The 24,201-nt window shown below is 46.0% G+C and overlaps 1 protein-coding gene across 1 annotated transcript in view; it reads left to right on the top strand.

The window, feature by feature from the left end:
• Positions 1-24,201, top strand: part of NPLOC4 (NPL4 homolog, ubiquitin recognition factor) — a 42,954-nt gene that overhangs the window by 7,914 nt on the left and 10,839 nt on the right. The window contains exons 4-12 of the mRNA XM_054047073.1: positions 1,680-1,862; positions 4,578-4,626; positions 5,493-5,587; positions 6,791-6,914; positions 7,637-7,816; positions 10,655-10,741; positions 12,273-12,344; positions 13,365-13,491; positions 16,131-16,291. Coding sequence (XP_053903048.1) covers positions 1,680-1,862; positions 4,578-4,626; positions 5,493-5,587; positions 6,791-6,914; positions 7,637-7,816; positions 10,655-10,741; positions 12,273-12,344; positions 13,365-13,491; positions 16,131-16,291 — 1,078 coding nt within the window. The remainder of the gene's footprint in view (positions 1-1,679; positions 1,863-4,577; positions 4,627-5,492; positions 5,588-6,790; positions 6,915-7,636; positions 7,817-10,654; positions 10,742-12,272; positions 12,345-13,364; positions 13,492-16,130; positions 16,292-24,201) is intronic.

Raw genomic sequence — 24,201 nt, 5'->3', positions numbered from 1 at the left:
TCTCCAGGGCAAGAAGCCTACACAGTTTTGACCTTCCTGGGTCTGACCTCGGAGCATTCAGCATCCCCTTACCCACCGTACTTCCCTCAGTGACTCTGCCCGGGCGGGGCTCCTGGGGAAGCCAGAGGGCCCTGCACCCCAACTCTGCAGTCAGATGTGACTCTCAACCAGCCAGTAAACCAGAAGGTTCATTAGTTGACACGAACACAGCGTAGAACAGAGCGTGCTATTACAGAAATCAGTGACTTTCAGCCAAGTCCATCTTGCGGGGGAAGGGAGCCCAGAGCCAGGGCTCTGGTCCTCCCCCTGACCCCTAAGCCAGCCAACACTGACTCACTTCCAGCTGCCCGGCCCCTGCCCTGTCCATTGCTCCTCCTCCGGCCTTTGTCTCAGTTTCCAGGCCAAGAGTCACCTGGGTCGCATCCCCCTCCTGGTTCTCAGGTTACAAAAGGGCAGCTAGAGCATCGGTGAAGGCAGCTGGAGCAGCCTCCGCAAAAGTCGCATCCCCTTATTCCCACCACCTAGACATTGGTGCAATACACAGGGAAACTGAGGCACACACCGCATTCATGCAAAACAGTAAGACTCACATAGGCTCACATACAACATAACCAGGGAAAATCCCCACTTCGTCACATCATTGTCAGGTCTGTCACTAGTGACAAGGCAGATTGGATTGGTTGCAGTATTGTGGAAATGTGGGCTACTAAAAGTTACTGTCTGTGGTAGCCCACGGTAGCCACCTAGCTTAGGGTTTTATAGTGCTGCCCACTGCTGTAGTAAGCCTGTACCAGACTCCTCTTTTGCTCCTCTATGGCCAAGAGGGAATTGCATCATTTTTTCCTCCTCCCTATCTTCTGCACTCCTCCACCCACGCTGCATTGCTGCCGGAGTCCATTGAGAATGAGCCAGAGCTCCAGCTCTCCCTCGTCAGAGACTATTGGTAATGTTCTTTCAGCCGCCCATCATCTTTTCTAGTGTGGGTGTTGGTGCAAAAGGAAGGGCACCAAACAAAGCTAACTCATTTGTGTTCCTTAATAGTGCACAAAACGCCTTCGGAAGACATCTGACTACAAGTGTAGGCAACCTAGTTAGCCCTTTGCCCTGCTGAAGCTGTTGTTTCTCTCCTTTTAACCCCTTCCACTCTGTTCTCTTTCTTTTTCTTTGACTCTGTTCTTGGTGAAAGGTGCCTCTTTATTTTGCTGGTGCTAAGAGGCAGAGTTCAGCACCAGTGTTTGAGGGCATCTTGCAACTTCTTAATGCAAATGGGCAAAACAGCAAGCGCACTAGTTAGCTAATGAAGTGGCTTTGGAAGGTAGTTGTTAGTGTTGTGCTAGTTCATTTATACTACTCGTGTCTCCAGATTTCAGGTTCTGGTACCTGGGAAGCTGTGGGAGATGTGCATTAATGAAGGCACATTTTATAGTTATATGCCAGTAAGGAAGCTTAGAAATTTCACCAGGTAACTCAGACAGAAGCCATAGGTTCCTCAGGGTGGATACAGTGAAAATCACGGTCAAACAAGTTATTGCTGAAAGAAAGGGAGGTGAAGGTAATGTACGTTGAACTGTACTCTAACCTACAGAGCGGACGCTTTCCTAACAGCTGTAGCCCCACTGTGTATGTAGGAGGTTAGGCACATTCTAAAGCAGTGCTTGTTTCTCTTTCTCCCCACATAGGCATGGTGATATGTTGTTCCTCTTCCCCTCGAGCCCTGCTGGCTCTTCCTCTGAGAACATGGACACCTCTATTTCCCAAGGGCTGTTGCGCCCCTTGGGGGTCCCTCACGTGGTGGAAGATGAGATTGACCAGTACCTAATCAAACAGGATGGGAAGATTTACAGGAATCGAGACCAGCAACTGTAAATACTACTGTGTTTTCTGACTAGATTCTATAGTGTCGACCACATGTTTGGTGCTTAACAAAATTTAAAATAACGTTCAGTAAGAAACGGATAACCAGTAAGTGTGTTAAATGACCGGCCTTCCTTCTAAACCATACACCGCTCGTTAGCTCCCCCACCCCTTTTGAAATACCCACAAGGAAAAATAGACTTTGCTGTTATCCTAGAAAGTTAAATCTGGGATCTGGCAAGCCAAGGCTGCAAGCAGATTCCAAACTGTAGGGCCTTTGCCAAGAAGGACCTGCTGACAGCCACCTCCTGTTTAAACCAAGGTGGCTTCAGCTGAAGTGCCTCTGATGATGTTCTCTGTTCCCAACCCCCTTACAGCTATACAGATTCAAATCAGCACCTTGAAATGTACTGATAGTTAGTGCAGAGTGCGGAACAATTCTGGAATATGCTCCCAGTGTGACACCTGCCTAATAAGCAGCGGGCTGCATTCTGAAGTAGCTTCTGTTTCCATATGGTTTGTGTGTATTTCCTATAGTGTGTGTTACATTAATCCAGGCTCGAGGTGACAGGCGTGGATAAACTGTGGCATAGTCTGGATTCCACATGAAAGCCACAAATGGAAAAAATCCCTTTTAGCCAAGGCTGCTACCTGGGCATCCAGGAATAACAGAGGATCTCAGTTGCAAATAGTTCATGTACGCCTTTGGTCAGGTGCTCTGGTTGTTCCCCCAGCCCACTAATGTTCTCCCTCATGCTCAGATTAAGCCCCCACAGTTATCCCTTGTTACAAGATACCTGTGTGCCGGGGGGGGGGGGGGGGGGGGGGTTGTGTGGCCCTTCCAGAATGCATTCTTGGACTTGCTGGGAACCTTTGTCATCTCAGGTCCAGCAGTTTTTATAATGGCAAAACCACAGGAGTCAAAGGTGTGTGTGGAAGTGTTATTTACAGGCTAGCCCAGGGACTGGGAGTCAGGACTCCTGGGCACGATGCCTAGCTCCCTTCTGGGTCACTGTAATAATTTCTTGTGCCCTCTGTTTACCCTTCTATAAAGTGAGGTTACCTGCTTAGCTAACGGGAAAGTTGAGACGTAGTGTTTATAAAGTGTGTTTGGATAATCCTAGCCCTTATATATAGTGCTTATCAGTAGATCTCAAAGTGCTTTACAAAGCAGGTACCGTTATCCCCATTTTACAGGTGGGGAAACCGAGGCACGTGGCGGGACATGACTTTCTCAAGGTCACTCAGCAAGCCAGTGTCAGACCTGGGAGTAAAACCCAGGTCTCCTGACTGCCAGTCCAATGCTTTGTCTGCTAGACCGTACTGCCTCCTGGTTTTGGCTGAGAGGAACTCTGGATGAGCAACTTAGTATTTGTTCCCATAAAAATAAACCTTAAGGTATTTTAATAATGCCTTAAATCTAAACACACCTTAACAAAATGTTTTTGGCCTGGCTGGTCACGTAGCATTAATTGGGGAAAATATATGGCAATAATTGCCAACACTAATTACTATTTTCACTTACCCTCAGACTTGGGACTAGATCCCCCTTTGTGAAGTAACTTCTCAGAGGTGTTGAGCAAAGATTTAAAGACGAGCAGGACTTTTTTTAACCTGAATGCCCCACCCGGCCCTGTTATGTTGTCATCCCATGTGGTTTAATCTTTAGTGCTGCAGCAGAAGGGAAGATCAGAAAGGCGTAGCCTTTAAATGGAAAATATTGTCTAACCTTTTCGAGCTGATGATAAATGAGGGAAATGGCACATTAATCTTCAAACAAGAAAGGCAAAACTCTTCACTTCTTGGTTTAAAAAACCCCCAAACCAAAACCTGGGTTTAACGTGACCACATTTTTCAAGAGAAGAAAGGTATTCTTAGCAGGGAGTCGAAGCACAATGACAGATATTTATGATGATAAAAAATGTATGTCTGGGGTTGTGCCTGTATTTGTGGCTGCATATCAATCTAAACCTGATGGGAGGCTGGCATTCTGCTGAGTGCATTAGCAGCCCATAGTGGTCCTTTAATGTGGGAGATAATGTTCATACAACCTTATTAAAAGCAGTGCTGCCCTGGCTCCCATCCATATCCTCCTAGAGAGAGCCAACAGCCCTGATCATCTGCTGGGGTTTGCTCTTAAGAACCAGTACTGACCAGTTCTTAATGCCCTGGCAGGGCTCCCGTGGTTTCTAAGGAGATCACCGCAAAAGGGGATTTTTTTCCTTGTCTTAACTTTGGCCCAGAAGGATTTTGTCAGTTAGATAAGGGCATATTTCACTGTGTTCCAAGAGCATCCTGATAAAGGATGAGTGTGTTGGTCCTCGTTTCTTCAAAGTAATGCAGCCTCCCCCCACCACCCACCCACACCACAAAGCATTGTGTCTCTGGCTTGAAACACTGCCCTGAATTAGAGTGCTACAAATTCAGGGATTATAATCTGACGCCTGTGCATAGAGGTGTTTAACTAGTGGAACTGTCTGCCAGTGGAACAGGTGTGTTAAGAATGTAGGTTAAATCCAAGATCTTGCGCCCAATGTATGTGAAATTATTTTTGATTCCCTCCTCTCCCCCATGGTCTATCTCATAATGTACCAGGAGATGCTCATGGCCCAAATGGTTATCCAAACATTCCAAATCTCTACACTAGACAAAGATTGTAAAGTCTGGCATGGAGTGTCTTTCCCGTTTTAAATGTGACCTTTTGTTTTCTCTTCACCCCACAGGTGTCGACATGGCCCTTTGGGTAAATGTGTGCATTGCGTACCACTAGAGGTAAGGAGTCAAACTAAACACGTTAACCATCTCTTATTTATGTTACTTTCTGAAGTTAAACTTCTTTCTCTAAATTCTCTGTACCTGCTTAAACACTTCTTGATGCTTTGCCTGTGTAATGGTAGCACTTCTGAGAGGCAGACGTCTGATATGTTACCCAAGGCCTCCTGTTCACACCAACAGTAGCTAAAGAAACAAAGTTGGTCCTTTGGCTATAATGATCCCCTAGGATTTATCATGATTAAGGCATTTGTTTTTCTGCTGTAATGGATTTAACAGAAAATATTTTAAAAAGCACCCAGGCAAACCTTTGTGTGTGAGATTTTGTCTCTTCTCTTCACTTTCACTCTGGATCTCTGTGCCTCTCCTTTCCCCTCCCCCAGAGGGATCTCAATGCTTCTCCTCAGATTTCCACCGCACCCTATTTAGATTGAAAATAACCATAATAACAGATACTCTCAACTGTTTGCCTGGTGCGTGCAGAAATGCTTCCCCCCCAAAAGCCTACTCAAATGAGTGTGGTCTCCTCCACCCCGTGAGTTCAAACAACCTCATAAAGAACATTTAGATCAGCTGGTCTTTTTTTGTCATTATTTAAAACGTCTTGTGCCTTTGAGGCTCGCTGTGATTTGTGGAGCAAATCTTGTGTTTTGAGCAAGTATGAAGCAATATTAAAAAGACTCAAGTCCCACTGTACCTGTCGCATGAGACCATAACTGCCATGGAAAAAAAGCCCAGAGTTTCTTGATTGTTTCCACGCCGGGAGCCAGTGGAAAGTTGAATCTAGAACACCCATTTGTTCAGTGATCAATGTATTATCAGACAGGTGTCTGACCTGGCTCTCCTTTGTGTGGTGTTTTTGGCAGCCTTTTGATGAAGATTATTTAAACCATCTGGAACCTCCTGTGAAGCATATGTCATTCCATGCCTACATCAGGAAGCTGACCGGAGGAGCAGACAAGTAAGAAACTCAATGCAATTAAGGGAACCTTGTAGCTACAACAAAGTACACAAACCTTGCATGAATGTTGTTGGTAATAGCTATTATACGGTAACCCTGGGAATATGAATCCTAAGAAGTAGCTTCACTTTAAACTGTGGCAAGGTAATTGCTTACAAGCAGCATTGCTGAAGTTGGGAGGAAGATCAGGTAGAAGGAAGAAAGGGCACAGTATGATCAAGAAGCCAGGAGCCCACCTCAGGGTGGGCTGGACAGTGCTTTGGTGAATCAGGAGAGCTTTTAGCCACAATCCACTTCTGCTTTTCAGTTCCGTACTAAGATTGGTAGAAAATCAAAGCGCCGATTTCCTTGGGGCCTAGTTCCCCTCTGCCAGGGACTCCCTGTGTGACTTTGGGAAGACTCTCTGCATCAGTTCTCTGTCCGCAAAATGCGGGTGACAGCACTTCCTTCCCTCACGGGGTTGTGAGGATAAACTCATTACTAGTTTAGATACTTTAGATAATGCCGTTATGAGGCCCAGGTGGGGGAGGTGCTGAACACGCTATGCAGTTCTCCCACTCAGCTAGCCAGTGGATGTCAGATGAAACCTATGGCTCCAAATCAAGGCCGCAAACTGACGCGATCCGCAGCATTCTGTGAAGGACAATGTCCCTTTCCCTGGAGCTAAGGGCTGAGAACCCATCCGTATTCCAGCATGCCTTTCCTTTAAAGAGGAAACAAGGGGAACCTTCCCCTCGTTCTCTGGGGAGGTTGTCTTGCTGAAGTGAAACTCAAGCATGGATTCTCATTTTAAGAGAACTCCAGCTTGCAATACATTTTATGCACAAAAAAGGAAACTAATTTTGGTCGTGCAGTGTAACACATTCCTTGCCATGTGCAATATAAACTGTTTAAACTACAGCCAAATGACTTTTATCTGCATTTCTGACACTTTTGCTGGCGCCATCAGCTTACTGGAAAGTTGTCCAGTAGTTAGAGCAGAAGGACCAGGACTCCTGGCTTCCATTGCTAGCTCTGCTACTGAATTTACTGTGTGACTGTGGACAAGTTGCAGCATCCTATAGCATTGTGCAAAGTATCGGCGCACAATGTCTGTTCTGTGCCTTGTTACATACAAGGTGCTTGACTTGCTAGATTCTTTCTAGGAGGCAAAAGGTATCCTAATATGCTAAAGAAAACCCACCTTTCTTCCGATTTATTCAGGGGGAAGTTCGTTGCACTGGAAAACATCAGCTGCAAGATTAAATCTGGGTGCGAGGGGCATCCTCCCTGGCCAGAAGGCATTTGCACCAAGTGTCAGCCAAGTGCTATCACACTCAACAGACAGGTGAGTCTTGGCATTGGCTGTGCTGAGGTCTCTTTGTTCTTCTACGCAGAGAAGCTGTTATTTACCTTTTTTATTTCTGAACTAGAGAAAACGTCCAGGAGAGCAGCCATCTTGGAGTCTGGGATCCTTGGCATATTGGCAGTTGCTAGGGAAATGGCTGGTTAATGTCTTTAGCCGCTGCGGAGAGCGACTCTGAAATGTGCTGCGTTCAGTAATTTCCCCATAGTGCAGAGGACATTTGCACTGACCTGAGCTGGGACAGTGCTTCTCAACTCTCCGTCCCCATGGGACCCGAAAAACCACCCGCAACTTCTTGTTGCAACCCATCGAAATTCCACAACGCTTTGCAGTCAGAAAGGATTGTGGGAGTTTGGTCCTAGCAAGAAGCCAGAACTGATTTTGGGTGCTGGGTATTCTGAGTGCTTTCCCCTCATCCTGCCTGCGCTGCGTTCTGCTCTGGTGGGGGGAGATGTGTGGCACTGCAGCAGGAGCTTGGAGAAGGGAGGGATAGAGCAGTCGTGGGAAGGACGAGGCAGGGAGCAAGCTAGCTTCCCCTTCCCTCCCCTTGCTCCAGCAGGATTCTGACTTTTTCCTTCATTGTTGGGTGACACCCCAGGCAGGTCTGGAGAGATGTGACTGGACTGGAAGTAGGCAAACTAATTGATTACATTGGTCTGGAATCCGGGCGTTGGCCTAAAGCACTCTTGTATTCTATCTAACAGAAATACAGGCACGTTGACAACATAATGTTTGAGAACCACACGCTTGCAGATCGCTTCCTCGACTTCTGGAGAAAGACAGGGAACCAGCATTTTGGGTACTTATACGGACGATATACAGAGCACAAGGACATCCCCCTGGGTATCAGGGCTGAGGTAGCTGCCATCTATGAACCTCCACAGGTAAAAATAACTCAGCATAAGAATGTCGTAGCTTTATTTTTTAAAGATGAACGTGGAACCCACTTTGTTCCGGAAATCACGTGATGTTTCCTGCAGTAGATCCTACAGGGAAACTGTCAAGATAAAAATCATATCTTGTGAATAAATGTCTGTATTAATAGTGCCGTCTTAGATTGTTACCACTGAAATTACCATTCAGATTTGCTTTTCGCTGTTCGTGTTATATGATTTTAGTTGCCCGAGCACAGGGAAATGCAAAAGGAAACACAGTGCAAGTGACTTCCTTAGAATGGGTTTCGCTGTCAGGTTCTCTGTGGAATTGTTTGGGTTGCAAAGGCTCCGGGGGAAATGTTTGTTTCAAAACCTGCTCATGGAAATAGTTCTGTTGCCCTTAAACGTTGTAAAAACGTCTACAAAACCAACGTTCTTGGTCAACATTGCATTGTTTCTCTTTATTAGGTAAGAATCAGCCAGGCAGAAATCTACTGTTGCTATGCGGGGGTGGCCAGATCTGTTTGGAGCAAAATATTTAAGTTTTAACTTTACACTGTCTCGGTAGCCTGCATTTCAGAAGAGCGTAAATTAGCATTTGAGTTTACCTGACGCTGTGTCTCTCTTTCTGCTGTTCTTGTTTCAAACTCTGTGAAGTTTGACGATGAGCTGGCCAACACCTTATTGCAGACTGGTCCGGTGCACTAGCTTGACCACCAGTTTCATATTTTAACTTCTACTGTGGCATTTTGGGTTGTCTTTTGTTTGTGTATAGGGCCATAAATACACAGTGAACTTGAAAAGAAAGATTTAAGATTTGTTGCTTGTAAAAGTCACTAGGTGGCGCTGGTCACTGCCTGAGAACCCTTCTGGCCTTATCTTTGAAGTGTTGGACCACAGCCTGGTTTAGGAATAGTTCCAGCGAAACCAAATACATAAAATAGATTTTAATAACTGAATCAGACATTAAAAAACTGAAGCTGTGTAAGTTGAATGATGTAATTGAAAATGTCTAGCACTATAGAGAGACAAGGTGGGGGAGGTAATATCTTTTATTGGACTAACTTCTGTGGTCTTCTCCACGTCTGTGTAGCTCATAAGCTTGTCTCTCACCAACAGAAGCTGGTCCAATAAAAGAAATTCCCTCCCCCATCTTGTCTCTCCCGTGTCCTGGGACCAACACACCTACAACAACACTGTATAATAGCGTAGAGTAAGAATAGTACCTCAGGATCGCAGTGTGCAAGGGCATTCAGAAATCTTAGGGTGTGATTTTTTGTAAGTGCCTGACTTCCTACTGATCTAGAATGGAACTGAGCAGCCAGATCTTAGGCTTTGTCTACACTACCACTTTTGTCGGTAAAACTTTTGTCGGTCAAGGTTGTGAAAAAACACACCCCGGACCGACATAAGTTTCACTGGCAAAAACAGCTACTGCTGCTCATTGGGGGTGGTGTAGTTATGCTGTCAGGAGAGCTCTCTCCTGCCGGCAAAGAGCGGCTACACAGGAGACCTTACAAGGGTGCAGCTGTGCCTCTGTAAGGTCCGTAGTGTAGACGGAGCCTTAGTCTCTTTAGCAGTGTTAAGACTAGCAAAGGATATTGGAGGTGCTCACTGAAGGGCTGCATTATACACAAGGCTTCATCTGCAAGTAAGGGTACAAAAAGTGAAGCTGGAGTAGTATTTAACTTCTCTTTTTAAGGACTAAAGAGCCCCGTAGGGTTATCATGAAAAGCAGCAGGTGTCCTATTTCTGTCAAGCCACAACTGCCTTCACGACATGTTTAAAGATCTCCCTGAAATCCACACAATCTAGGAAGCTGAGTGTTAAAGCTTTGGCATCTTCATCCGTTTCAATATTGCACCATAGAAAGAGAGAGAAAGCTGCCATTCCCAAGGATGGATTTTGGATCAAGTTTGACTCTTCACGTCCCCTCTATAGTGAATTCAAATTGTATGTGTTTAGTGTGTGCTAGGCATAGTATGTAGATGTACACACTGTGGAGGGAGGCATGGAGCATGAATTTCATGAATCCTGGTTTGTCATTGGATTCGCTAGGAGTAAAGTCACAGTCAGTACTGAAAGTATCATTCAGCTTTTTGAGAAGTGATTACTTCATGCATATGTGAATAGCCTTTCAAGCCTTTAACAACTCTGCTGGTTTTATTAAATGCCAGCACAGCCAGTCATTATAAGCCCTTTATATGTTTTAGAGACACACACAAGCATTGGAAGCCAGTACAGCTTGTAGTGTCTTTTCCAGCACCATGATGGTGTGAAGGTAAAAGCGAGGCAGCTTCCTCCACTTTTCTGGAGAGAGAAAACTCTGCTCTTCTGTCTGGCAGAGCGTCTCAGCCCTCCTCCTCCCCAACCCAAAACCCAACAACAAAAACTCCTGCCTTTGAAAGCACACCCACATGGCTGAGTCTTGATTTCCAGAGCTGGGAGGAAAGCCTGAGCGGGCTCTGGGATTCACCAAGTTCCTTCCTATGTGCTACTCTAACGTACGAACAAACAACGTGAGCTCAGACCTGCCAAGTCGAACAGGGATTCAGAAAAATGGTCTCATCTGTGCCTTTCTCTAGAAGTGCTCCGAGACCATAGTGATGGGCTCGATGTGTAATTGTCTAGATAGAGCCCCTTTGTTCGTGCTTTGCAGACTAACCCACCTCACAGGAGTCCCGAGGCTATAAACTGGCTTTCCCACGGTCCTCACAAGTCAGTGGTAGAACTGGGAATGGAACCCAGCAGCTGAGTTCCCAGCCCCCTGCCTCCCCCACTAGACGGCCTCTCTTGAAATGGTCAGAATGATAGGAACTGGTCTGAATGTTTGATGTTTGCTTACAGATTGGTACACAGAACAGCCTGGAGCTCCTAGAAGATCCGAAAGCCGAGGTGGTGGATGAGATTGCTGCAAAACTTGGCCTGAGAAAGGTAGCAAAATGTTGTTGGCTAACGTGTGTCTGGGAGAAGGGGTTCTTGGGTGTCTCTGTGCAGCAGTCACTCCTTCTCGCACCTGGCTTGGCGGGGTAAAATGAAGGCTGGGCACATTGTGAAATCTAGCTTGTGTTTACTGGGGCCAATAGCTCTTAGGCTTGTAGGTGTTGAAGTAAAATAAGAATTTTTCTCTGCATAAATATTGAGCAGTACAGCAGGGCTGTTCTGCTCAAACTCAACAGTCCTCTGTCTTGAACGACATCAAAGGGATTAGAAGTTTCGCCTTGCTTTCCCCTCAGATAAACACATTCCGCAGCATCTCTGGCAGGTGCTAATTTGGCACAGTTGTGGTTTGAGTTTTCTTGTGGATTTTCTTCTTTCTTTGAGATGTTCTGTGGAGGTTTTTTTTGGTTTGTTTTTTTTGGTCAAGATTCCAGCTGTCAAAATCACAGTGCCTATCTCTCAGTATTCATTTGGGGCTATATGTGGCAAGAATTATATTGTGTACAATTTAGATGTGGAGTTCAGCTTTTAGGCCTTTATTTCTCTTGTATCTGCAACCTGTCAGTGATTTAATCAAGACACATGGATTTCAGTGTCCTCTGTATGCAGATGACTTTCAGATCTATACTTAATTTTCCACGCTGTCTGAGGGTATCACTCACAATGCCATGCTACCACTAAGTATTGAATGTTCTGAGATTTTCTGATGCTGAATATTTTCAAGCTGGAGGTCTTGCTCAGAGGCAGGCATACTCGCACGTCTGTGGTGAGCTCTCTTGCTCTCTCAAGATAAAATCTGTGTCTTACTGCCAGTGTCTGAAGCAAGGAATCTGTGGATGTTATTTGACTCCAGTTTTTTCTTTGGTCCTCACATTGGTTCTGTTGAAATCACCAAGGTTAAAAATGCATAGTTACTGTTGGCTGCAGATCTCTAGTGCATGCTTCGTCTGTCTCATGGCCTCCCTGCGAGTGGGTAACAGCATTTCTTAGTTGAACGGCTTGATATTGTAGAAGTGAGTTGCAAGGGAGGATTTGAATAAAGAGTGTATCTGTAGTATATGTGCAGTGAAAAGGCATGAATAAATTGCTGCTCTGAGCAGAGCAGGCTGGGATTGGGGATACATTAGAATTGAGTGGGAAATGTTAGCTTTATGTTAACGAGCGACTGCTAGAGTCAGAAAACGAGATCACTGGTGTGGCTGATGCTGCTTCACTCTGAATATTGCACAGCAAATGGCTCTTTGCTGTGGGGGAGGTGAAGGAAGGCCTGCAGCCTCCAGGTTTTTCCATGAAAAAATTCCCCAGCAAGACATAAAGAACTGCAAGTCCCCTCGGCTGGCTAGCTGAAATTGCAGACGTGTAAGTTGTGTTCGGATGAGCATAACGCAGCTGGGAGAGTAATTTCAGTCGGGTGCCGCACAGCAGGCCCTCGCAGGGAGGTCCAAGGAACCTCTCGGTCGAGTGAAAGAGACTGCCCTTTTAAAAAAGAAGGGGGGGGGGTGTTTTGTTTTGTTTCAATTCAAAGGTTGGCTGGATATTTACGGACCTGGTCTCTGAAGATACACGGAAGGGGACTGTTCGATACAGCAGAAACAAGGTGAGGAGCAAGAGCATCAGTGATTACTTTCTGTATTTATTGTTGTTTATGGAGCATTATAAATGCCCGCTCTGCCCAGCAGAAGCCTGCCCTGAGGAGCTGAAATGGAAGACACAAGTTGAGCCAATGCAGTGTAGAATGGGGTGTGTCTGTTGTAATTACAAGGTTTCGGGGTACACCTGGCTCTTCAGAGGCATTTGAAGGAGTAGGAGTGTGATCAGTGAACGCTGCCTGGGAGCCCGCCACAGGCACAGGAAGCAGCACAAAGTCTCCTTCCCCCACTCCTGAGACAGAACGATGGATTGAGGCACTTTGGCAGAGTGTAGGGAGCAGGCGCAGGTTCACATAAGGGGTGAGAGTTTGGTGAGCGAATCAGCATTGCCTCCTCTGGAGACTGCATTGCTGCCTGAACCTCGTGCTTGTAGTGCCGTGGCGCTCAAACTTCTTTACTTGTGACCCCCTTCACAGAGCAAGCCTCTGAGTGCGACCCCCCCCTTATAAATTAAAAACACTTTTTATATATTGAACACCATTATAAATGCTGGAGGCAAAGCGGGGTTTGGGGTGGAGGTTGACAGCTCGCGTCCCCCCCCATGTAATAACATCACGACCCCCTGACGGGTCCCAACCCCCAGTTTGAGAACCCCTGTTATAGTGTAATATCTGAATGGTGCTTTTTATCTTCAAACTTCAACCTTCCTATGTCCCTGTGATGTAGATCAATATTATCCCTGTCTCCCAGATGGAGAAACTGAGGCACTGGGCGGTGAAAAGATTTACCCAGGACCACGCCATCCTGGACAGAACCAGGATTAGGACTCTGGCCTTCCTGACTGCTAGTCCCCTGTATTCAGTCCTTTACGCCCTCTGTTTGTAGTATTCCATTCACAGCTTTCACAAATGCTTTACTCAGAAGCATATTTTTAACGAGGCATCTTCAGTTGCAGCCCAGTGAAATGGAGGTGGGGCACATCTCATAGCTCCATCATCTTGCCATGTTTTGTTTTTATTTTTTCCTAGGATACATATTTTTTAAGTGCAGAAGAGTGCATCACTGCTGGAAACTTTCAGAACCGGCATCCCAACATATGTCGCCTGTCTCCAGATGGTCACTTTGGATCCAAATTTGTCACTGTTATGGCTACAGGTATAAACTGGCACAGAGTTGCCCTTAAACCCTCGTTTCTCCTGGGATTCTCTCTTGTGGTCACCCCAAAGGAACATGCACTTCTTCCCAATCAAGCTACAGACTGTCCTGACCACCTGAAATCTTTCAAACTGTCTCCCGTCAGTCCTAGGAACAAGTTTTAGATCATTCTCAAACCCATCAAATAAAATAGATTTCCCTTACTCCATGTTCTAACTGTTCTTTTTCCAACTGTTTTCCTAGGCCCCTTCGATGCAGTTAGGACCAATGGAGTGTCCATAGACCCACCCCACACACACTCTCTTACTTCACCTCCATAGAATTTTCAACCAGGAGTGAAAAAAATTAGCCTGAACAACAAATACCGTGTGGCCAAAGGGTGACTGCCTGTTTGTTTTTTAAATGTTACACCTGCTCTTGAGACTCCACAAAAAGCAGCAGCCCGAGCCCCTGGCATAACATGCTTTACGGAGCGTGGACTTGTGGAACTCGAGACCCGATTCACAAAACCGCTTTCAACCAGTTGAATGCAATTGGGCTCTGGGAGGCACTTCTCTCTCAAGTGCCCCATCTCTTATTTACTTCCTTCTAGCTAACAGAATGATAATACCTAGTGCCTGCATCACATGTCACATCTTCAGAGCACTCTGTACTCAGTAACAGCAGCCTCTCTCCAGGGAGGTACGGAATGAGTATTGGCCACATTAAGAACTGAGACCCAGAGATGGTGACTGTCCATGGGCTGCCGAGCGAGGACTTGAACTCCGGAGTTCTCTACTCCCTGTCCAGTACTCAGTCCATTAGACCATGCTAATTAATCTCTTCTAAGTTTAGCTCCATTGGAAGAGGCCAGAGTACCAGTTAGAGCACTGCTGTGCATGAGAAGTGGCTTTGATTCCCATGCTCTTGCTACCCAACAGTGGCGAAGTATTCTAGACAATTTGAGGAACACCATTCTCTAGCTCCCAAGGGTATTATGTACCGGCCCTGTAAGCTGAAATGATGGAGGCTGCAGTACCGGTACACAAGAATTTTGGGGTCTTGGAAGTTGCTTGTGATGGTTCACTGTAGAGCCAGGGACCTTTAATTCCCTCGTGTATCCATCAGTGAGAAACAGATACTAGAAAAACTCTTCCAAGTGAAATTCAGAATCTTCCTAAGTGTGTGAAATGTTTTTGTCCACTAAATAAAATGTCTAAAGTAAAGCATCTTGCAGGCGTCTGTCACATGAGAATTTTTCAGAGACCCTCTGAAGAGTACAGTAGAATACTCTGATACACATGGCCAGTTCATGGAGGCATTGGCATGTGGTGGGGAAATTACAGCATTAAAAGTTCAATCTGCCATTCAGCTCCAAGATGACACAGATGTATTCGTTTAAGGTTTCCCTGAACCAGGTTCTGGGGTCTATTTTAAACAATGAAAAAAGCATGAATTCCAATGTAAAGCACTAAAGTGCAATATGATATTGCCTCCTCCGAGCCCCAAGCTTTATAGATGTTTCTGGAGCCTTTTTCAGTAAAAGGTCCATGTGACCAGACAGCTGCCTCACACATTCCGGGCTGCTAAACACATTCATCTTTTCTTACAAGATAAATGTGTATATCCCTTTTCAAACAAGGTGTTTTACTAAGGAAATGGTGGTTCCCTTTGTTCAGGCCTTCCTCGTGTCTTGGCCCGCGTTTCATTTCTGGGAGTGTTTGCCCCAGAGCAGAGGGAGTCTGAGGCTAGGAAATGAATGTTTCCTTTCCCGATCATCTGGTCCAGATCATTTCATTCTGTTCTGTTAAATCAGCCCGTCAGGTTTCTGTACAAGCACTTGGTTTGTTCCTTGTATGCAGTATAAATGTAAATGTGCAGTTTGCACCATCAGCGTTGCCTTTTTAAGATCCCCTGCATGGATTAATTTCACTTCCCTTCGCAGTATCCGGCGTCACAGATTAGCAACACACTCTTACCATTTATATGTGCCTGATTTTCTCTCTGATCTCTCATCATGTTCTAATAGCGGGCAGCCTGCTGATGCTTAAACTAGCCAAATTAAAGCACTGATTTTTTGATCCATGACAAAACCACCTGAAGCTAGTGTCTTGGCTTCCGGTTTTGTGTGTCAAAATTCCCCTGACCCATCCATTCCTGGCTGAGAAAATGTTATGCTTTTGCACATAGTCCTGTTTGCCAGGTGATCAACCTAAGTTGTAGCCTGGAATTTGTTGTGTAGACCTTATGCCTAGTGCACAGAAATAAAACAGGACAGCAGGGACTATAGTCCTGGTTTTAATTTTGGAGAGTGTTTCTGCTGAAGAGGGAGGCTTGAGGGATCTGACGCTAGGTTGAAATCTTGGCCTAATTAAATAAATGGCAAAACTCCCATTGACCCCAGGAATTGATACCATTAGTTTGGCTGGGAAAATGCTCTTGAAGCAGGGTGCAGTATAAAGTAAATATAGGACATTTATGGGAATCCTTGTTTAAAAGTACTTCCTAATATAGCAAACCATGCACACAACTTGCGTCAATATCTAAAACCAATGTCATGTTTAACCTGGCTGTTTAAACCATAATGCTGTCCAGTGGTGACTTACAAGGATAAGTCCATTCCTCCACTGGAGTGGTTTCAAAGTAACTTTCTATTCTAGGTGGTCCCGACAACCAGGTCCACTTTGAGGGTTACCAAGTCTCTAATCAGTGCATGGCACTGGTACGGGATGAGTGCCTGCTGCCGTGCCGGGATGCACCAGAGCTCGGCTACGCGAAGGAGTCCAGCAGTGAGCAATATGTGCCTGACGTATTCTATAAGGTAAGGATTAAGACTAAAGAGAACAGCTGAAGTGTGTGTGAAAGAGACGATGTGAGCTGGTTCTGCTGAGGGTCTAAAAGTCGATGTGTCCAACTCAGTGAAAGGACGCTTTGAGGTTTTGAACTATTTTTGGTAGTAACCATTCACCGCATGTCCACAGGAAGGAATTGTGTAAGCTTCATTTCCTCCTCCTAAAAGTGCTATTATTGTTTCCAGTGCAGTAGTAGCCATTGGCTATCTAGCCTGTAAATGAGGTCTGCAGTGATCCACATACGGCCTGTAGCAGGCACTCTGAATTAACCACATCTTCTGTGTTTATTGGCAGTGGCTGCCACGCTTCTCTGTTGACTTTTAATCCCCCGCTGAGTGTATTTGCTTCCTCCTCTCCCCAATTACATTTACACACAGTATGCACTGAAGCAAAGTGATGCACCAAGTTAAAGCCGAAATAAAAGCAGGTTCCTAACAAACTGGTGAGAATTTATCGTCTGTAATACTTTTATAAGACACCTACGGAACAGCATCAGGCACTCGACAATAACACACTGAGCAGGAAAATGGAAAATAAGGCTCTGTCTGCCCAAATAGCGCGCCAGCCAGAGGAGAGAGACACCAACCATACCCCAACCAAAGGGGACCAGTAGCCTGTGAGTACAAAAGCAGGGAAGGAAGGGGTTAGTAGATTTAAAAAAAAAAAAAGGCAGGGACAGGAATACATAAGAGTGGCCACACTGGGTCAGACCAATGATCCATCTAACCCAGTAGCCTGTCTCTGCTAGTGGCCAGTCCCATAGCTTCCAGAGGAGTGTACAGAATAGAGCCACCTCTGTCTTCCCCTCTCAGCTTCTGGCAGTCAAAGGGTTAGGGTCACCCCAAGCATGGGGTTGCCTCCCTGACCACGCTGGCTAATAGCCACTGATGGACCAACCCTCCATGACCTTATGTAGTTCTTTTTTGAATGTGGTTATACTTTTGGCTTTCACAACACCCCTTAGGAATGAATCCACAGCCCTGTCTTTTCTCTCTCTGGTGCTGCAGTTAGTGTCTGCTATTAGATCCTTTCTCTTGGGTCGCATGATAAGCCTCAGAAGCCCCTTCTGACACACAGTGGAGGCAACCCACTTTCAGAGCGGGAATCTACAAGAGGATTAGGCCATCAGAACTGTATGTGCAGTGTGGCGTGCAAAAGCCCTGGCAGTAACTGGACTACTGCATGTATGGATTCTGTAGCTTTTGTTAGAGATGAGTATTCCCTTTAGATACTTGTTCCTAGAGTTTTTCAAACCTCTTGCCTCTCCAGAATTGGGTTGGAAAGGTAAGAATAGGATCTCGGTGAGAATAATGGTTCTGCTTCTCAGAAATCCCGTTTGCTGTGTTTTGGTGCTTCACGAACAGGGATGGAGAAAATTAAGTTACTGGAGATGCCTGCCAACGAATTGGCCAGCCGTCATCCAAGCCAGCTCTCTCATCTTTGTTTACATCTGACGTTTGCGATCTGGTCTGCTTGTGACACTTCCTATTTGAGAAGTGTCGGCGAGGCCAGGCTACCTTGCTTGGCGCTGTTAAATGAGGGCAGCGTACGCCACCGATAGCAAATCTTGCAGGAATACTTCGGTGTGCCCCAAAGTGGTGCTGAGTGAAGAGCAGGAAATTGCTGATCGGTGAGCTACTCTGCGTGCTTTTTTCCTGTCAATACCACACTATTGGCTTGCCCTGATGCCACCTGAAATTGTGAAACACCTTCTAGCCACATCTCTTCATCGCTCTAGCAGTCTTTTCCCACTTGTGCTGCTTGTAAAGTATGTTCTCACCAACGAAGCTGATTCTACGTCCCCACCACAACATCATACAGGCAATTCCCCAAGGGTACCCAAATGGCCAACTGAAGGTCTCACTGGGACCTTGTCAGGAGGCCATGGGCTATGCCTAATTTGAGTCAATAAAGCTGGTGCAATTGCGCTTGTCTTGAATGTGAAGGTGCAGCTCATGCTGACTGCAGATCCCCGCGTGCTGGGTTCCATCTTGGAAAGCAGAGACTCAGCTCGGGTCCAGGAAGGGCATTGCATTGGTCACAGCCCATGTCTCCGGTCCAGAGGCATTGTAGTGCTGCACTTTAGTGAGACCTTCAGAGTCACGAGAAACCAGTGTATGTTCCAGCAAGTTCTAAATTCTGCTTTTTAACCCAAATTGACAGAGGTAAACAAAATGCTCACAGATTACTTCAGCGTTCTGTGGAAATTTCCATGAACCAGTGATTCATTGGGTCACTCTTCAGCTTATTTCAAATGTTTTATAACTCGTATCCATAATTGTCTTTCTCATTCTGTGCTTTGGGAAGGCTTGAGGAGCGCTCTGGTGGGTGTAGTTGTCCTTCGAATTCAAACATGTTTGGCTGCAGTACCTTTACTTTTTCTGGAACATTTTTAAACTGATGGGAAGCTTAGTCACTTCTGGTTTTAAAGACCATTTGGGTCTCATTAAATGTAAAAAGGCCTGAGGTCAGAGACACTACCTCATAGTCACTGGGTGTGTGACAGCAAGCTTGGCAAAGCATTGCTTAAGCATTTTGTTGGGAGCAAGCGTCCTGAGTAGGTTTGGCCTTGCAGTGAGAAGACAAAGAGGGTTAGTAATGTAACACCCTGGCCACTCCTGTCAGCACAATAGCAAGAGCATTGTCCAGCTTGATAATTAGTCTGCCTACCTTTACCCTTCAGCCTTTTGCTTCCTGCCCTAAGCTGTCATGCAGGGTTGCTGTGTGCTCTTAAGTCGCTGCCACATTTCACCTCCGTTGGCTGTTTCACTGGTGAGCAAGAATCATCCATAATATATAATGTGTGGATCAGCTTGAGAAAGCACTTTCGGATGAAAGGGGCTATATTAATGTAAGTTTATTGTGATGGTTGGATGAGAACCAAGAAGCTAATGTTTGTGTAGTGTAGAATATATTTATAGAACAATTTAGCATCCGAATGTGGGAGGAGGAACTGTTAAATTCCCGTCTCCACTAGTTGCATAAAGGAGTAGATGCATTTTAAATTCCTGCCAGTAGGAAAAGGTGATGTATGTAAAACTGGAGAAACAGAAAGCTGCAAGTGTACTACAATCTGCTCATCACATAAGGAAAAGATCGTGTATCTTTACTCTTAGTATGTGTCGTCTTTGCTTTTGAAATGACTTAAGAAATGTCTCTGAATTCGTAATGCTGCAGAAATAGAAGCCTCTGTCAGGGATCAAAGCCATACAGCTGGGAGAAATTAATGAGTGTTACAGGTTCGAGGACTCTGGCAAGCAGGCAAAGAGGTGCTTCAAGGCAAAATAACAGCTCTCTTCACTCATCAAGGCTTTCTTGTATGGCGCACATCAAGATGCATTTGTGGAACGGGGTCAGAGGCTAGTATATCCCTCAGTGTGTTACAGCTGTTGCTGAAAATAAGGTTCCCACGTGAACCAGTGTGACTCATCTCAATGGTTTATCAGCTGTAGACATGTCTTAAATATCATGAAAACAGGAAAACTGATGGCACCAGATTTGCTCTGTTTCATAAACCAAAGCATTTTTCCTTAGCTGCTTGCCTAACGATTCCTGTATGTCTTTACCTTTCTCTTTGTATTGGCCTCTTGCCCTGCTACTCTCAGAAACCATCCCATTAGCACTGGCAGCATGGCGCTTTCTCTGAGTGGATATTCAGTCCATGGGGTGTGAAAGCTGTAAATGTGTTCTGGAGTGAAAATCGGGGGCTTTCGGGACCAGGAATATAAATTACTCTGCTAAATAATTTTCTTATCGTGATCAACTCGAAAGGAAAAACCATCCCACTGCTAAACCCAGCGGTTCAAGGTGCGGGATTAGTGAGGACTATCAGGTGTTGCAGTGGAACATTCTGTGTTATTACGATGTTGCCGAAAGACTGGTTAGCGCTTCTCAACAACAGTAACTCCACGCAAATCTGCTAAAGGCCCCCTCTCTTCTCAATAGGCAGACACACAATGGCTGTAATTATGGTGGTAACCGTTCTCTCCTCTAGCACGAGAGAACACGGTATTGTTAACCTCCTCCTTAGTTCATTTTCCAGCAGTATGGGCAGGCTAAAGATTCCACTTTGTATCAGGACTGCAGAAGGCTTGGGTTTATCCTAATAGGTTAGAAGTCCCGGCCCTCTGTCTCCTCACTGGTTTTGTGTGTTTCTGGGAAGTAAATAAATGCATCTATCCATCTTGTTTAAGCTAGGAATGTAACTTAAACATTAGGGGCCTGATAATGGGATTGAAGTGAGTGGGATCTGTGGGTGCTCAGCACCTTTGGAAATTTGATGGTGTATGTATCCTTACGGTTGTCTGTGTGCTTTGTGCTTATGTCCATTGCTGCGCATTGTGTGTGAATGCCGCAAACTCTTCAAGCTGTCTTGAGCTAGTCTGCAGAATTCATGGCTTTCCATTATCAAGCTGTGTCATTTTGTTGTACACCCCAGCGAACCCCAGGCTGCAGCGCTGTCTTGAAGTCGGTGGTAGCACTGCAGGACTCGAGCTCTGGATTTATTTCATGGATGTCTCAACAGTCCATCAGATGGAACAAAAAATGCAAGAGCTGAGTTTTATAGACCCTTTGAAGTAGTCATGGGTTGGTACTTTTGTGGGACTTGGTTCTCCGGTGAACTTTAGGCAAATACGTGGGATCTCGGCACAAACAAGATGTCATCCTTATAGTGCGTTACATTTTATGGCTGTTTTAATGTCCAAGAAACTTGCTCTGGGATGGGAAAAGATTGAAGCCCTTTTTAATGACACTTGTGTTACAAGAGGGGCATTTCCCCTCCTGCCGGAGATCAGTGGGTTTGGTCTTTGCATTTGGACGACTGCTCAGCCTCGTGCAGCATCAGCCACGAGAAGCATCGTTTCAGTTGGAAAACACCCCTCCATCCAGCTCTTGGAGTGACTTGACAGCATTTTGCTGCCTTTTTATTAAGGCCAGACGGGATAACCAACCCCAGTTTCTCCTAGCCCAATCCCAGTCTCGGACTGGACTGCGTTACAGGTGCTCAATATATAAATTCCCTCTCCTCCTGTCTGATTGTTACATACAACACAACTGCACCTCTGGCCTTCGTTAGAGGAATCCCTGCAGGTTATGATGACGGGAATTCTCTGAGCAACGGAAAGATGGAGGGAAGTTCTCGGAAGTGGAGAAAAGAGTGCTCGGCAACCCGTTTTCCTTCTTCCTTTAACACCTGCAGAAGGGTGCTGTGGTGGCTGCTCTTTCCGGCCATTGCTTGGGAGCGGCCAGAGAATGGACCGGGGGGTGTTTCCATCTTAATCTTAACAAGCCTCATACCACAAAGGTTCTCCTCTTGTGCATGCCTTTCTTTTGTGGGAGGAGCTTCCCTGAGTGTAGAGTCCTCTGACCCCAGCCGAGGATAGTTGTGGGGCAGGATGGAAGGACACTGGGTTTATTCTTCTTGCAAAAGCTTGCCACACGTCGAGAGTCCCCAGCAGCGAGAGACTTGATAGATGTTCAGAGGTCACCCTGTCTGAGCTGGTGGGAGAGAGCCACCTGGTCTGTACCAGGAAATGCTTCTGCCTCTAAGTGAGTAAAAAGCACATGGCAGTCCTTAGCGTAGTTCAGAAAATTGGCTAGTTCTGTGCCCATAGCAGTTTGGCTAAGATTAAATCATCAAAAGCAGGCCCCGTGGATTTTTACAGCGTCTTGAGTGAGTGAGTTCTCATTAGAATGCCATTGTGATTGGGAGTGAAAAGTCTGTTCCTAGGTCTGTGCTAAGAGGAAGCGTGTGCATGTAATATGCTACTAATACCCGCTTGCATTGGCCTTCTCCAAGCTGTCCGTGTTGGAGCTGGGAGCGGCTCCCTTCAGTCTCAGAAGTATCCCTGTGGGAGACCGCAGCGTGGCTCTGGACAGGGAGTCAGGACTCTCCGGGGTTCTGCTCCCAGTGCTGTCGCTGACCTGCTGTGTGAGCGTAGGCAGGTCGTTCACCTCTGCCTCAGATTTCCCATCTGTGACACGAGGATGATGCTTACCTTCGTAGTGTAACTCGGAGACCTACAGGCGGAAAGCGCTAGGGGGGAGCTAAGTCACAGTGTACTCAAAAACCCAAATAAGCTTGGTCTAACTCCAAAGCAACATAAGCAGCGTCAACTCAGGGAAGGTCTGATCATGAGGGAGACTATCATCGGTGTAAATGATTGTCCATATGAAAAGGTTCTTCCCTGGGAGAATAAGGAGTCATGGTCCATTTGTTGTTGTATGTAGACCCCAGGAGCCTCAGTCATGGACCAGGATCCCATGGCGCTAGGCGCTGTACAAACACAGAACACAGAGACAGTCCCTATTGCAAGGACAATCTAAGTGTAAGACAAGAGACAATAGATGGATACAGACAGAGAGGGGAATACAAGTGGGATGATATTGGGCAGTGGTAGGTGGTCTCAGATCACTAGCAGTCCAATTTGCTGTCAAGTTTTTTTGTAGGCATCGTGGCAAAGGAGAGTTTGGAGTATTGCCCTCACCCTTAGTGGGTGGCTGATGGTACGTACGTTGGTCCATCATGACTGAGAATCTGAACCCTTCGCGAGCTGTCCTCTCCATGTTGCAAGCCTGCAGCCAGCTTGCCAGCAGAAGCATGAGAAAGTTGAGAGTAACTTCCTTGGTTAATCATATTTCTCCGTGCCAATGGATTAATCATTTTCCTATTGGGAGACAGAAGCTGCAGTACCATTAGGTCAAACTGTTTCAAAATGTTGGGATTGCAGGAGCTGATCTCCACTCCTGTCTCTAGGATGATTCATTGCCCAATTCCTCTGGGGCCTATTGCTTGATTCTTGTCCAGACAGTGAGTAGAATTTGAGCGTCATTAACTCCCTTTGGAGCCGTGGCTGCTAAGCAGAGCACATGGCATTGCATGGCACCGGGAACCCCAGAGTCCTATGGTACAGTCCTAGTAGACCACGTATGTGGATAAAGGCTGCTAGGGCTCTGGCGACTGCCAAATTTGGAGTGATCTCGTAGCAATCCTCCCAGCTTGACATTTGTTAAGCTATAAAATGTAACTGCCTAATAAAACTGTACATGTGGGGGGGAGGAAGGTGCCTACTTCGTTCCACGGGGAGGGAGGCACAGACACTTCCTTTAGCTGGGGGATGTAAGGTGTCAATTTGGTAGTAACAATTTTAGAAAATATCTTTCAGGCCTTCGTAGCATGACATTAAAAAGAAGGCTTTTAACATGGAAATCCCCAGAGGGGAAGATTAAAGCGAACAGGTGCTGGAAAAATGTTTCTGCATATTAGAACTTAATTAGATTTGAAAATGAATTCCAGATGGGCTAATTATGTGTGAGTTGTTGCAGGTTCTTTCTTGCAGGGGCAGGAGAGTGTTTGGGGAACTGATGTAGCGTGATTGGATTTGATTCCTAATTCTTGCAGTATTGCTGAGCTCTAGACACGGGCTGGCTTTCGGGCCCTGTGATCCCTCTGAAAAGGCTCCACGGCTCCTGCTGCTGCTGTCAGAGCCAGGGAGATCTAAGGCCACAAGCAACCAGGCTTGTTGCTAAAATAACCACTGGGCCAACAACCTGTCACGTTCAAGGAGAAATGATTCTTATCAGAATTACTTGTAAAGGAAACTTCAAAGGCGGGACGGTTGATTCTACAAAGGGGGAACTATTTCCAGGGACACATGGTGTTAGGGGTGCCATTGGCTTCTCCAAGCCAAGTAGCGTGCCAAAGCATGCTTGAGCATGTGACAGACTGAGCGTGTGGGGACCGTCCGGAGCGATTGCAGGGGGTGCTGGCCACAGTGCTGCATGTTTCTGATCTATAAATACTAGAGCGGTGGTTCTCAACCTGCAGGCCGCTTGCTACCCAATCAGCACACAGCTGCGGCCCATGTGACACCCTCAG

This window comes from Malaclemys terrapin, chromosome 13 (genome assembly GCF_027887155.1).
Source record: "Malaclemys terrapin pileata isolate rMalTer1 chromosome 13, rMalTer1.hap1, whole genome shotgun sequence".
Taxonomy (NCBI): Eukaryota; Metazoa; Chordata; order Testudines; family Emydidae; genus Malaclemys; species Malaclemys terrapin.
The sequence above is the reverse complement of the archived record's forward strand: the minus strand, read 5'-3'. Positions and strand labels throughout refer to the sequence as shown.